A 15,844-nucleotide genomic window follows, 5' to 3' on the forward strand; every position below is an offset into this window, starting at 1 on the left:
GATTCCTTCTATATTAGTACTGCATTGCAGAGGCTTCAGGACCTGGGAACTCTCAGTGGAATTTTACTTTCAGTCATCTGCACAAACCCTACAAATTAAATCACATCATTTTCCTGGGGCCTGGATAGTGGGATTAATATGTACAGGTAAAGTCACTAAGTTTTACTGGCCAAATAGGAAAAGGCATTTGAATTTCCAAACAACTGCAAGGAGAGAAAATGCAGGTCATAGAGTAGAGGTGAGAAGCTGACACTATCAAATTCCCATACCACAATATCCATGAGTAATGCAGCAAAAACCAAAATTATTTGATGTTACACCTGCTGCATTCATCTTCTAAAAAAAAAATTAACTATTTAAAAAAAGCTGGCCCACCACAAGGAAATGTACTAATATCACTACATCAGCTGCCAAACACATGAAACCATAGAGGAGTATCTTATTCTGAAGGTTGGCAGACTTTTAAAGAAATAATTTGATATTAAAAAAATATATATATTTCCATAGCGGGTTTCTGCTATTTGAAACTAAAAAGGCAGCTGGGAGTTATAATGGAGGGATACAGTCCTGCAAATTCTTCTTCTCAATCACTGTAGTTGGGCAGTCTCAGAGCACCCTTCCCAGCTCCAAACAAGCAGTGAGCAATGTCACAAGTGCCACCAAGAACAGCTGGTTCAGCTGGGTACTGGTGAGTTTTGAGGCATTCTGAGCCAAAGTAGAAGAGCATTGTTGCATCAGTCTCAGGTGGCAGTTACACTATGCAGACAGTATACACAGGAAAACGTTTGATTGCACTTAAATCAGGTTTTGAAAACCCATACCCCACCCCCACACACAATGTGACCCAATTTCACCAAACACAGTTTTAAGGGGATCAAAAGCAAGCCTGGAACTCTTAGGGTAGGCCGTTCATATATGCCCCAAGCACTTACAAAAAAGATAAAAAAGGAGAGGAGAGAAAAAAAAACCAGAAAGATTTCAGTACCTTACTGTGTCTAAGCTCCACATCTTCTTCCCCATAATCTGCAACTTCCCCAGCTTCTTCTATGTGATTGAGAGAGAGTTTGGGGATTTTAATTTTCTTCTGCATCACACTGTTCTCAAGGTCAGTTTTGTCCTCTAAAATGTATATTAAAAATAAGGTTTTGTTACATTAATCAGTGTTCTTACTTCCAAATACTACACGACTTAGGCAAGACCAGTTACAAAAACCCAACCTCCCATGTCCAATCCCCTTATAATACCATGATCAAATTAGTCCATGGTGTAAATCCACTGATGCCCACTGGCAATTCTAGAGTTTCAGCTGGGGATCAGTCTGACCCAACAAGCGAATAAATACGGAAAAATGCCAAGCTAAATTCAAGTGATCAAAAGTGTTGATGAGTGGCTTGTACTGTCACCAAAGTAAGAGCTGAAGAGGCTGTAAATAAAACTTCCTGTATCGCTCTAAATTATGTTTACCAACAGTATTTTCATATTCATAATCCATTGCTGCAGTTCAAACTCTGCTTAGGGTTAAAGTGAAAATAAACTTGGTAATTCATCCCATACTCTAACCATCATCTGTCAGCAGCAGATCTATTTGCACACATGGCAGATTCTGCTGTTCTGCAGTGCAGGGCTGGAAAAGGGAACGTTGCTGGAGAGCTTCAAAGTGCATTACACAAAAGTTGCATAAGAACCAAATCTGTAACAAATTTACTCCACAACCCTATTTCACTAATTAATGGTATTAATCCTTTTCCTTTAGATACTATTGGCAAAGGCAATAAATATTTATATGAATCTTTGCATCTACTTAAAAATTTGAAATAAAATAATTTCAAGTCTGTAACATTTTGACTTATATCAAAATTAGATATTTAATCTGAAAATACATTCAAAATATTCCTGAAAAGGTAGAGAGAGGACAGTGAACCAAAAGTACAGTCTCCCAAAATGTGCCTGTGACAGGTAAAATTCTTGCAGAACAGACAAGGTCTGAGAAGATTCATTTGTTCCTGGCAGTGTCAAGGAGAACTGCATTTAAAAGCATTGCCTTCGTACACTGAGAGCTTATGAACAGGAAAATATTTTGAGTCTTCTTATCCACCTGCAAATTTTATTCTGCAACATGTCCCATGAATATTTTTGAAAGTGCCAAGGAGGATGCCCCCCATGAGTGCTTAGTTGCATTGACTTTTGCTTTCTCAAATTAGCATCTCTCCACAGGACCTCAAAATTGTTCGTGTTGACAGTGTAGGAAAGGGAAACAAAGGTAAATCACTGTTTAATGAGGAGCAAGGCATTCATTAGAAATGAATTACACAGATGAATGCAATTCATTTTGTTACAGATAGAAATGGATCTCTTGTAGGCAAATGGTGATATTACAGCCCAAGGCTATGTAAAAAGAATAGGCAAAGAACATGCAGAATGAGACATTAGACAACCTGAAATGAAACGCAGATGGTAGCAATAAATACTAAGACAGATGCAAAAAGAAACAGATAAACAACAAAAAACAGCTAGGCTTATTTTAGATCATTCTCCATTCCCCAGAGCATCATGGATGCTTATCCCAGTAAAACAAAAAGGCAATCCAACTGTTTCAGTTTTGAAAAATAAACCCCTATGTTTTCATTTATCTGGAAAATGTAGGTTCATCAGAAAAGTGAGATAAGCCAATTCTAATGCCACAGAGATGAGAAGAAAATATGGGACCCCTTCCCAGAAAAACAAATAATACAAACTTCCAGACTAAAGGATAGACTGATGGGTATTGGTATTTTCTTGGACTTTAAGAATAAATGAATCCATATTGAAAAGGGCAAAAAAAGAAAACCACCAACATTTTCTATGTTTATGTACTTTGGGGTATTGGATAGATTGAGGAATCCTCTACTAAAATATGTTCTCTCACTTCCATGGAGGAAGAACAGCACATGCATACTGCAGAGCCAGCTTCTCCCGACTGCTTTGCCAAACCATCTTCCATAGGACATGCAGATCACCTCCATCTTCATTTAAAGAACTCAGATCAGTTTCTGTCCTCTGAAATAACCCTTGGCCTCACAACCAGATGAACACAATCCCTTAGTTGACACAGCTAACAAATTTGTCTGCTGACAACTCATTGAGGTCACCAGAAGCCAGAACCACACAGCAACTGGACAGGGACACAAGGCATCCTCCCCATGGCAGGGAAAAGCGACTCTTGAAACAATCAAGGACAGGGGTCACAGAGGAGTAAGTGCCTGTGCAGACTAAAGAAGTCAGGAAATACTTTCCACTGACTAAGCCAACATTGAAACAAAAACCATTTGGAAGAACAGTAATATTTATCTTTGCGTTTGGCTTTTAAAGTCAATTCATAAAGGTTAACAACACATTCTGTGCACTTAACAATGAAAATGAAAGAGAATACTTAGTTTGGGGTCAAAGAGAACAAATGCTAATTATCTGAATTCTTCATTCTCTTCACTCAATTTCAGTTTGCCTATGAAATTTATGTTTGCAAAACTTCACTGGTTTTGATGTTTGTTTATACATCGCCTTACAAATGCTTTGTTTCTATATTGCTGGCATGTAACTATCAATACAGTTCTCTTTCTGTTAATTTGACTTTTTGGTTTTACTGCTTATCTGTACATGAACCAGTAAGATGAAAAAAGCAACTGTTTTCTCCAAACACAAAATCTGAAGAAACAGTGAGTTTATATAAGTTAAAGCTCAGGAACTGTCAATGCATTCAGTAAGCAAATAAATGCTCTTCTGCCTTCCAACAACAATACATATAATATTTTTTTACATATGCTCTGGTCTTTGAAAGCTTATTTATACCTAACACAATCCATCCAGTGTGTTGAATATGAAAAGGCCTTTTGTTCTTTTTCTTTTTTTTTTTAAGTGCATTTCTAACCTCTGTTGTCTTCTGCATTAGCTGCAGATAGAGCCAGAAAAATCTCATTCTGAATTTGAGATTAATGCTGGAGTTCTGGCTCTTGTTCTGTAAATATTAATGGAATTTGGGAAGGGGTGGGAGGGAGAGAGTGGAGACTGGGGGAAGGGTAGGAAAAACATGAATATGCATTTATAGCAGTTCTCCTTAGGATTCTCTGTCTGTTGTTGTGGCAGTGAACAAAAGACGGTACAAAAGAACAATCCAGCAAAAAACAACACACCTGTGATTTTGAGCCAGAAGAAAACAGGATAGGAACCAAATATATGTACAAGCTCCAATTCAGTGCCTGAGGCTACAGAAGAGAGAGGAGGGCAGCCTAAAAGCATTTTAACTCAGAGCCTCATTTTGTAACGACCTAAATAATTTGTCTGGACTTTGTTCCCAGTCATTTAAACCTTGCTAGAAGTTAAAAATTACACCTTCCCCTAGGTGGCTATGATCAGCTTGTTATAAAGTTGTGTCTATTGTTTTCCCTAGATATGCAATGAGTGGTTCAGTGATATCAATTACTGAGAACTAGCACTTAACATACTTAATTAGGCACTTGTAACAAAATATGCAGGGTGGAATGCACGATATAAGAATGGATTGCCTCTGTTCTTTAGGAAGGGACATTCTGAAAGACACATGTAAATTAGGAAAAATTGCTTTTGTTCACAGAGAACCTGGTATTCTGTGATTCAAGATAAAGAGTAAAGCATGCTGAAATAACCACGCTCCAAGAAAAGGTCAGACTTGGAGAGATCTTGGCAGCCAACTCCTCACGGTACTGAGGCACAGGGCTCAAGAGCCAGGGCACATGACAGCGTCTCTCCCCATCCAGCCTTCTCCCAAAGCTGAACAGGCAGTCAGGAAAAAGTCAGCTGCTGAGGAATTTCACAGTGCCTGGGAACACATTTGGCCTCAGCAGTGCTCAAAGAAAGAAAAGCCAAAAAAGCAAACCTGCATTAGAAAATCTCTATCAACTAGCAAAGGATAAACTGTTCCTTGAATGCTTTCTTCAATGAGGCCCTCATTTCAGTGTCAGGATGGATGGATCCAAGCCAAAAGGTAACAGCTTCAAGCCTAGAGGGGAAGAGAACTGAGGCAGAGAAATCAACTTTAACAGGGCAGGGAGTTGGTTAAATCCAAGGAGAAACATGTTAGTGCTCTAAAACTGAAAACCCTATTGTGGGATGTAAAATAAAACTATGAAAATCTCGAAGTCCCCTTAAAGTGTTCCTTACTTTCTAATTTAGAAATAAGGACTGAACAAACTAATCCCTTCAAAAAAGAGTTCAAATGCTGATTTTTTTCCGTTTTTGGAATGAAGGCTGGAAAAATTAAGGAAGAGAGGTCTGCACTCCAAATGGATGAGGGATGGCAGGTCTGGTATCAGTCCAAAGAAGGGGCTTGGCAATGCCATAAATCTTACAGTAATAAAATGAAAGAACCTTGAACAGAATTCGTCCTTCCCTTAAGCCTTCAAAAAAATTCCACTCCTTGTGAAAAATGATATGCTGACAGATGAAAAAACTTACCATCAGCCTTCCCATTTCCAGGCATGTACCCAGCACATATGGACAACACCTGCACAAGATTCCCCACACGCTGCTGCACTGAACTGCTTTGGTACTGATTCAGCCAGGTTGCTTCTACAGGGAAGGTAAGATCACCTGCCTGGGCAGGCTGTGCACTGGTTACAGATCAGGAAAAGCAAAAGATGCATAAGAACCAAAGCAAACACACCAAGCACAACAGGGCATGGATTCCTAAGTGCCACTTACACACAAATAAACAATATTCAGTACTGCTGTGACTGAGAAGGAAAACAGCATGATAATAATAATAATTTTTTAAAAGCCACCTAGTTTATTTGAAGCTGGATAAAAGAGAACTATAAATTACTTTCTTAGCTAATTTAATGCAAACATTAAAGGAGGACTGGAAGAGGAAGAAGACATGAGATTTCAGAAAATGTAATGATCCTGCAGGCTCAGAAGATATTCAAGATACAAAGCAAAAAGAAATGTGCTTCATATAAAATATCTCTGAGCTAGGAGTACACTGAGATTATGACCACTACCAAAGAAGAAACTGAGAATGACAGGAACAAACACAGGCCAAAAGACAGCAGCAGAAATGCAGAAGTTATTTGAAGAGGACAGGTGCCATGAAAATCAGTGCAGCTAAAAAAGGGAGAAGTGTGCAAAAGCAGTGTCAACCAGGTGCTGGCACAGTCAATTCAGGATTTGGATAGTAAAATTTACTGTATTGTTTTGCTCTTTTTTTTTTTTTTTGCAGCTTTGTTGGAAGGACAGAGAAAAGGATTCCAGAAATAAACACAGGGCACAGTGAAAGCACTTCAGAAGTATATCTAGTTGGACATAAAGGCAGAGCTGAGTGTAAGCAAAAAAAGCAGAGGACGAGTATGTAAGACAGCAAGATTTTGGGCTGGGAATGACAAACGAGATTATTCCTCCTCTTTGACTCCAAACTCAAGACAAATGGACAAAAATTGTAGGAAAATATGTTGGGACATCCTAATCATAAGCTGAAAAAGATTTCTGCTACAGGTGTCAGAAAGGGAAGCTGACAGAAAATGTGAGAAAAGTTAGCAGTAAAAAGGCAGAGCTGAGAGATGCCATCATCTGGGCTTGTATCACTCCCAAAATTTTAAGAACTAAGTAGTTCTGCAGCACTTCACCAGAAAGAGAAAATGACAGCAACACACAAATGAGTGACTGGAAGGTTGTCTTCAGAGCACAAAGAAGAGTGAGCAAAGAAGTCAGGGAAGAACAACACATCAAGCAGCACTGTGACAGGCAGGGCTGATAAGCACAGGAAGGTGAAGACACGCACTTCAGGAACTGGCCCAAAAGGCTGCTAAATCTTGTGAAGTGAATTTCAATAAAGTCTGAAGAATAGAAAACAGGGTGAAAATAATTCTTAATCAAACTGGGGGAAGGCAAGATAGAAAGGTCTTAAACCACTGCTTGACAGGTTTAGAGATGATGGGTAAGAAGGATGATGTGCCAGGAGCCTGAACCAGGACTGCTCACTGATGATGGAGAGAAAGCCACACCTGCTTCGTACAAAGGCACTAAAGAAGGGAGACAAAGATTAAGGAGCCAAAATCCTACAGAAGCAGAGCACAGATTATATAAACCTCTAAAGTCCTCTCTGAAGTCCTACATCAAGAGTGGCTCCTGCTCATTAATGTTTAATACAGTAACACAAGTAAATGCACAGAGCATGGACCTGCTGCTGCTCTCACAAAACCCAACACAAACTAAAACTAAAAAAACAACCTACCATGGCAGCTACTAAAGCAAAAAATGTTAAGGTCTCAATGCAATTTTTCTTCCAGTGGAACAACTGCCTCTCACAAAACCCAAAACAAACTAAAACTAAAAAAAACAACCTACCATGCCAGCTACTAAAGCAAAAAATGTTAAGGTCTCAATGCAATTTTTCTTCCAGTGGAACAACTGAGATACTCAGTCTAATTCTGGTAGGAGTGACAGTTATTGATACGGCCACCTATTTGTAGTCAAATTTCTAATGCACATGAGGACACTCATGTATTGTAAATATTGTAACTTTCTCCTTTTGCCTGTGCTCACTTATCAGCACATTGATCAGATCTAGTCTTGAGTATCAGCCCAGTTACTTTGCTGCAAGAAAAAACTACATGTACTTTCTTCCTTAATTTCCATTATAAATACAAACTCGATTTTTCAGTTCAGAAGTGAATACAAAGTCTCAAAAAATAATTAACCAAAGGCAACACAGCTCAAACTAATACAACTAAAAACAGCCATTATTCTTTGTCAGCAGAACTCTCCCTTTCATTTAACTTTCAGTGATACTAGAACTTGGCTGCAGCACAAACACATGGAGCTGGACAATCAAGTTATGAAAAAACTATGCTGAGAAACAGGAAATCATGCTCTCTACAACACTGAGGATGGTTTTAATCCTGGATCCAATATTTACTTAAATACTGACCTTGAATAATTCAAACTTTTCATCTGACTGTCCCCATCTAGCCCACTCAAGTGTTGTACAGATTTGTTAATATTTGTACAATACTCTGCACATGTCAAACACAAAGGATTACAGCTATTACAGAACAACTCTCTTAATCCTTTCTGAAACAAGTACACTAATACAGCATTACCATTACATTAAAAGAAACCCTGAAAACAAGCAGGATGTGAAAATGCCATCCTTTACATCTTTCCTCTACACCTACACGTGAAACTCAACTATGGGCATTACTTTTCAAAAACTGGAACATGAGAAATATTTTACAAAAACTATTCATAAAAAAAGCTATGTATTTCTTTAGAAGTTCAAAAGCTCCTTTAAAGAGATCATCAATCCCAATGACAGCTATAATTTGTCAATCTGCTGCCCTCACCAGTCCCTCTGTATTAGCCTGTACAATTATATTGGGACCAAAACCTGTGATGGTTTGATGATCACACAAAGCCATGGAGATGCTGCCCACAAGCTGTCCAGCAGGTAAAGCAGCAGCCTACAGAGAACACTCCAGGAAGCCTCCACAAATCCCTGCTCAAGGAATAAGCTCACTATGGAAATAGAGGGTAGATTCATGCATTTTTTTCATTTTCCATACAAAAATGACAATGTGGTTCAGCCTCTCCTATTTTAAAGGAATTCTTTAAAAAATATAAATAATCGACTGATTGGCACTTAGGCAATACACTGGAAAAATGTTTTAATGTTAAATTATGAAAACAAAAACATTAAGTTACATTTTCTCCCTTTTCACTCCCCTGCAAATTTTAGCATATTTTAATTAGTTACCATAGCTACCATAACCATACTATCTTTGAAGTCAATTTTATTAAAATCCTGAATTTCATGTTTTTACTGTTGCTAGCTGAGCTTTTACAACATTTACAAGTATAACTGACGTTAAGTGGTGCCATGTAGGTACTGAGACCACGAGAAACAACAATAGTGTAGGTCACCTGTATGTCTTTATGTTACAAAAATAAATTAGATGATTTCTGACTATTAAGGTGAAGCAAAAAGCAAATATGACTGAGGAACAAGCATGTCATTGAGAAGGGTTATAGACAAATAAAAAAATGTATATTCAGAATAAGCAGGGTAATACAGGAAATAAGAAAATTAAATATAGGTGCAAAATCTTCTTGCACAGATAAATCCCAGCTTTTTTACTAATTTTTACTGGCATTTTAGCCTGCTGATGATATCACCACTCTCATTAAGGTAACTCCAAACCACTACTTAGCAGATACAGTTTTAAAAGTTCCACAATTTTTTTGCTGCTGCCATGTAGCTTTGTGTCAATGTGCCACAATAAGGTTTCAACACTGAACAAACAGAAACTACACCAAAAAGACCCCACAAAATTGTGCCTTTGTGGAAGTCCTTCATACCGCAGCGATGGTCCTACACTAGAATTTAGAAGAAGGGGAAAAAAATCCTCTACTCTTCATCTTACATGAGTTAAAAATAAACCAGAAATGGATCAAATACAAAATGAGTGTGAAATTTAGCTTTAAATATTTTTCATGAATACTGCCACACTTGTGTTCAGGACTATATTTAGGAGTGTGAAGTAGTTAGTTACTCTGTTAAAGAAAATGATTTGCTGAACCTCTGATAACAGCCAGCTTTTACCTGCTGAAAAGGTAAAAACGCAGCAGCAGCACGTCAGCTAAGGGTGACAAAGTAGGCCATGCACGTCAAATATCACAGTAAAAATTTAAAAAATGAAAATAAAGATGCTATTCTGAACAAGGTTACTTCACCACTGCCTGAACTGCTGGGCTTAGTTTCTCTCAGTGACTGGAATGGGCCCTTGGCCTGGCAAGACCTGCACTGACACAGGAGGTGACACCACCATTGGGGACAGCTGGACTTGCTGCTCAAGGGCAGCGACACAACAGCTCATCCCAAGTACTCCCAAAACAGCCCAGGAAAAAAATCAAACAAATCAAAAAGAGCCTGTGAAGAACCACTACCAGTACCAGCAGGTTTCCTACAACCCCTTCCTGGCACTCCTTTACTCAGGACAACCCTTGGGATCACCCGAGAAGCATCTGCAGGTGCTTTAACATTTTTCCTGGTGCCATTTCTCCCCAGGTCTCTGTCACACTCCATCCAAGCAATGCATCCCAGCAGGGGACAGGCCCAGAGATTCCCGGGAACAAAGAGTCAGCTGTCCCTACACAATGGTTCATTCATCCTATGAGTGCCCTGGGAAAGGAAATGGGACATGTGGAGCATCAGGAACATGGGATAAAGCATGGGGACAGCGGCCACAGCCAGAACCTGCTTTAGGTACTCCCCAGGCTGAATGATGCAAGGGAGAAAACCCACAGAGAAGCCCAAGACTACAGAAATACCAATGAAAGCTTAGACTTAAATATTACACATCAAGACAACTTCCTGGCCTGAATTTTGTACATTCTTAATATAATCTAATATCTCTTATTGCAAATTTTTCAGGTATTCCAGAATTTGACAAAGGGTCTTTCCTCCATGTACTTTCCATAGCAAAGAAGCTTGGATACACAGTACGAAGTTGAAACACTCTCAACCTTACTCAAAACTCAGTCCTAGAATCATTTAATTTAAGATTTTTCTATGAACAGAACAGAGAATTTATATCCTTTTGAAATACATAGTAACATCTCACCATGAGCTGCACAGGCTCTTAAAACAAAGAAAAAAAAATCACATAACCAACTCCAATAAAAAGCGGAGCACAACATTTTATAAAAGGGGAAGAAAGGATAGGGATGCACCAGGTATTAACACATTTGCTGGGGCAGCTAAGGAATTGCTGTGAGAATCTGATGGAGATATGCTTGCTATGAAAGTGTGGGTGGGAAATGTTGAGGGCAGCAGCTAGAGAGCACAATTATTTACTGTAGTCAGGAAAGAACAGCTCCTAAGAGAAGACACTCATTATTAACTTGTTAACAAACATAGCCTGAAGTAGGGAACTTTTAGAAGTCCCTGAAACTCATTCATTCCATCTAATATTCATCACCTAGAAAAGAAAGGAAAAGCTCCAATGGAGTCATCTAAAGATCACGCTGCTGTAAGATGCATATGGTCAGAGATAACATTCTGCTAGTGACTATTAGACAAGTGTGGAAAAGCTGCAAATGGCATGTGTGTCAAGGAGAGGGACCAGAAAAAACATCTTTGGAGCATTTGGAGAAGAGGACAGAAAAGAAGAAAAAGGAAGGGTATAGATTATCAGGAAGACAGACTCAAGCTCTTCCTGAAAAGCTGTTTGCTATTTTTGTATTCTCAACAAGACAGACCAGCTAACGTCACCTCAAGACTGCTCTGTAGTCAAACTCCAGTCTGCTGAGCTCCATTTTCCATGCAAGAGGCAAGGAAAATTACTCCTTTATTAGTTCACAGCATCAGCTGCTGCCAGCCAAACGGTGAACTTGTTAAGGCAAGAGACGTTGACTTTAATATGCCTTCTGTGGCTGGAAGGTCTATAACTATGTGAGTCAGGTCAACCTTTCTGGTTTGAGCCCCAGACTTTGGCTAACTTTTGATAAAGTGGAACATTCCCAGGCCAACACATCCCAGCAGTTCCCAACCATGCACACAGGGACACAAGGGAAGGCACAGCTGCTCAGAGTCCATGTACAGCTCTCCTCTAACACTATCACACTACCTACCACAGAACAAAAGACAACAGCATTTATCTCCACAACATACCAAGTCTCTCACAATTACCTGATCTAAGCATGTCCCTACACACTTCCCTCTTTTATTTTTCATTTTTAAACTTACAATGCCTTTACAGCAGTGCTCTCTGCTCTGCAGAAACAATATCCCTCACAACTGCATTGGCTTCCAACCATCCAACCTCAGCACAAAGGATCAAAGAATTGCTTCTAGACTCTCTCAAAAAAGGACAATTGTTTTATGAACTCTTCACACAACCAGTGCTTCAATAAAGCTTTGCATTATGGGCATAAACCTGTACTTAGGCCTGCGTGAATTCCTACATTACAAGGGCAGAAGTTTGAAAGGTATCTAAATTTCTTTAGACATAATAGGAGAAGAAAACTCTTTTCAAAAGAAAAAAAAAGGCATTAATATGTGTCATGTATCTGTGTTCTTTCTTTCCTTTTCTTCAAGTTGCTAGAAAGGAAAAATAAATGGATATTTATCAAACTATGACTAATTTCCACTGCATGGACAGTGTTTGATCAGAAAAAAAATATATATGAAAAGCTAGAACTTTGTTTATTTGAGCAGCTTTACATGCAAGAAAATTGGTCACCATTCAAACTGCAAAAGAACACTTTGCAGGCTCAAAAAAAAAATTTCCCCCTCTTATTCTTTTCTGCTGTCTGTTTAATTTAGTATCTGTAGCATAACTTTGATCCTGAAACCTCTTCCTAATGGGGAATTCTTGGACCAAAGCAGTAAACCCTTAAAGTCATTGATGTATGGTTTGTGCACTTAAGAGTTCCTTCCAAAAAATTCAAAATCAACTACATATATTTTAAATATAAAAGCAACTATATACACGTTATTTACCTTATTACTAAGATAGGCTGAAAATCTTTGGAATTAAAAGTTCTGTACTGGTATGTGAAACGTTACTGCAGACTTGCAAAATTATTTTAAACTAAATAAGCAGTTTGTATAACATTACACTTGCAATGTTTGCCACAAAAACTTGTCATAATCTGAGCTGGTCACTATAAAGCAAGAATTGTGCTATGATGTTTTCATGGAAGACCAAGTTTTCTCTCCAAGGTTTTTAACCACAATAAAAAGAAACACCAATATTAACATTCTGGGGAGAAATGACAACTTTAGAAGTGACCCTTGGTATATGACTTCTGTTGAATTCACCTAAGGTATTCTTACATGGTACAGGGTGGAAAGAAGTAGAGAAGTAAAGACTCATTTGGTGTTCAAGTGAGAAGTTTTCCAAGAATGCAAAACACAGATCTAGTCAGAAAATATTGAGATGTGAGAGCTGTAATAAAGATAGCTGTGTGTTTCCTTGTGCTCCTGGCTCAAGGGGATAATTTCCTGTAGAAATTAGAATCGCTGGAGAGCAATTAGTGCAAGTCACTAATACAGGTAACAAGTCCTGGTCTCTGAAGGAAACAGTGTATATTGTTCAAGATACATGAAAAAAAGAGAAACTGTACAGAAAAATTCAGGAGAGCACTTCTTGGGCAGACACAGGTTCTGCCTGGAACAAGGAAACTGACAAAAATAAGCACTTGCTGCTGGAAAACTGAAACAACCTGGTGGGCTCAACATGTGAACAAAGGTCTAACATATCTAAGTATAATTTCTAAATATTCCTCTGGAGCTCTTTAGCTGTGTTGAGACAGAGAAGAGGAACTGAAAGGGCACTGCTGCTGCAGGTCCCCCGTGGGACAGAGCAAGGCGAAGTGCAATGGGATGCTGCCTGTGGGAAGAGGCCATGCAGACCCTGGACACTGGGATCGTTGTCTTCCATGGATCTGACAGGGAACCTGCAAGAAACAATTCACACAGTCCTCTGCCACAGCCAAAACATGGGCTGGCACGGGACAACAAAAACTCAGCAGGAGAATCCACTCCTCTGCTAGATGGCCTAACTAGTTCTTCTGAACTTCTGGAGTTGCAAATACTCAGAAACTGGAAAAGCCTTGCAGGGCATTCATGTTTGGCTGCTCCTGGTTCTTGTATTTGTTTATGGTTAATACTAGAAACAGGATAATGGTGAAAGTCACTGGCTGAGTCGGGAACAAACTGGGCCACCACCAGTCTAAACTGGCTTAGGAACTGTTAACTTTCAAAAATAAAATTAGAAAATGACCAGTTTTAGGTGACTTTAACACCAAGTTACTCTGTTTAGACATCAGAGCTCAGCACTGCCTTCTGAGAGCTCAAGACTAAACAAAAGAGTTTTTTTAAGCCCATTCCATATTTGGGCAAATAGACATAACCAGTACTTTGCCCAAACTGAAAAAGTCAGGACAAGAACCCAGTGTCCTCTTTGTTGCCCAGACTGGCACTCCAAATGGTCATTAAAGTCATAAAAGCCTATTGGGCAAGTCCACACTAACCAGCAATTTGCTACAACCACCAAACTTCCCTTCCATGTCAACTACGACTATGGCAGCGAGGAAACTTACACAAAGTCTTCAAGGAAACACTGTGCCAGAGTCACTATCTGGGGGCAATGTACTAACAGCACTATCTCACCAGGGCTGAGCACCTTCAGATGGCCAAAACACGGGGTTATTTCCTACTCTACGCTTGAACTGGTCCTCTTAGCTCGGAGACATTTGTTATCTTCGAACATGAAACAAACCAAACGCAGCGAGCCCACGCTTCACGAGAGCAGTACCTGGAGCTCTGCTTCCACTATCGCCTTCCAGCCGGTGAGGTCACTAAAACTAACAAAGCGGACACAAAGCAGCACCCCTCAAAACTGGCAACAACAGCAAAGGTACACAAATGACTCCATGCACTATAAATAAGCCGCAGACAAAATACTAAACTTTTTTTTTTTCCCTTTTTTTTTTTTTTTTGATAAGTTTCCACCGCCCCCCTCCCCGGGCACCTCGGCGGGCATCACGGGGGTCGCGGCTGGTTTGGAAACCGAGCCTCGGGCCCCCTCCCCGGGCCCGGGGCCGCTCGGAGCTGCCCGTCCCCACCCCCGGCCCTCGCCCCCCGCCCTCCATCCCTCCCTCCCTCCCTCAGCGGGGAGGGGGCGGCATCGCCCCCGCCGCCCGCGGCCCGGCCCGCCCTCACCTGCCAGCGCCAGGATCTGGGCCTTGTGCAGCAGCAGCCGGTCGCCCCACTCGCCGGGGCTCTCGTCGTCCTCGTCCGCCGCCTCCTCGGGGTTGCGGTACACGGTGTAGACCTTCTGGTTGTCGAAGTCCTGCTGGGAGGTGGGGCTGAAGTCCCGCACGCGGGACACGGGCAGCGCGTAGCACACGTTGTCCTCCAGGAACCGCACGAACGCGTACATGGTGCGGGGCGGCCGCGCGGCTCCGCGCCCGCCGCCGTATTGTTCCTGCGGCCGCCTCTGCGCTCGGCTGAGCGGGCCTGGCCGCGCCGCCCGCCGGGCCCCACAACGGCGCCGGCCAGGCGCGAGCAATCCAGCGCGGAGCGACGCGAGCGGGGCGGGCCCGGGCGGGGGCAGCGGGAGCGGCCCCGGCCCCGCTCGGTGCCCGCCGCCAACAAACAGCGCCCCGCCCGCAGCCCCGTACGGCCCCGGCCCCGCTCGGTGCCCGCCGCAAACACACAGCGCCCCGTACAGCCCCGGCCCCCTCACGGCCCCGGCCCGGGCTGCCGCCACCCTGAGGGGCACACGGCCCGCACTGCCCCGGCACCTGCGGCACGGGTCGGATCCCGCCTCACACGTCCCGAGCCGGCCCTGGAAGGGCCTCGGGAAGGTGTTTTTTTGCCCCCAAGTGCCGCAGAAATAGGCTTTGTCTTTTTTAAAGATGGTCTCGTTCCAACCGTGCTGCCCCGGGCAGGGAGAGCCTCCACTGCAGCAGGTTCTCCAAGCGCCATCCAACACTTGAACACTTCCAGAGATGGGGAATCCATGAATTCCCTGGACAGCCTGTACCAGGGCCTCACCACCCTGAGCAGCCTAAAGAATTTTTTCCTGATGGCCAATGTAAACCTGCACTCCTTCAATTTGAAGCTGTTCCCCCTTGTCCTGTCACTACATGCTCTTGTAATAAATAACTCTCTCCTCATCTTTCCTCTCAAGTCCCTTTCAGGCGCTGCAAGGCCATGGTAAGGCCACCCTGAAGCCTTCTCCAGGCTGAACAATCCCGATTCTCTCACTCTTTCCTCCTTGGAGGGGTGCTCCATTGCTCTGATCACCTCTGGAGGAGAAACAGAGGG

General features: G+C 41.6%; 1 protein-coding gene across 5 annotated transcripts in view; it reads right to left on the reverse strand.

Moving 5' to 3' along the window:
* The window catches only part of LOC120503178 (cytosolic carboxypeptidase 6), an 882,397-nt gene that overhangs the window by 337,541 nt on the left and 529,012 nt on the right, over positions 1 to 15,844 (reverse strand). Inside the window, exons 1-2 of one of the 5 annotated variants that reach the window (XM_039711398.1) lie at positions 14,735 to 15,173; positions 986 to 1,119 (exon numbers count right to left, since the gene is read on the reverse strand). The exons of 3 other annotated variants lie outside the window; for them this stretch is intronic. In XM_039711398.1, coding sequence (XP_039567332.1) covers positions 986 to 1,119; positions 14,735 to 14,954 — 354 coding nt within the window. In that variant the 5' untranslated portion in view covers positions 14,955 to 15,173. Of the gene's footprint in view, positions 1 to 985; positions 1,120 to 14,734; positions 15,174 to 15,844 lie in introns of those variants that run through there. One more of the 5 variants, XM_039711396.1, reaches the window with a different exon arrangement.

The sequence above is a fragment of the Passer montanus genome, unplaced genomic scaffold (assembly GCF_014805655.1).
Source record: "Passer montanus isolate IOZ18808 unplaced genomic scaffold, ASM1480565v1 scaffold25, whole genome shotgun sequence".
In the NCBI taxonomy this organism is placed as follows: Eukaryota; Metazoa; Chordata; class Aves; order Passeriformes; family Passeridae; genus Passer; species Passer montanus.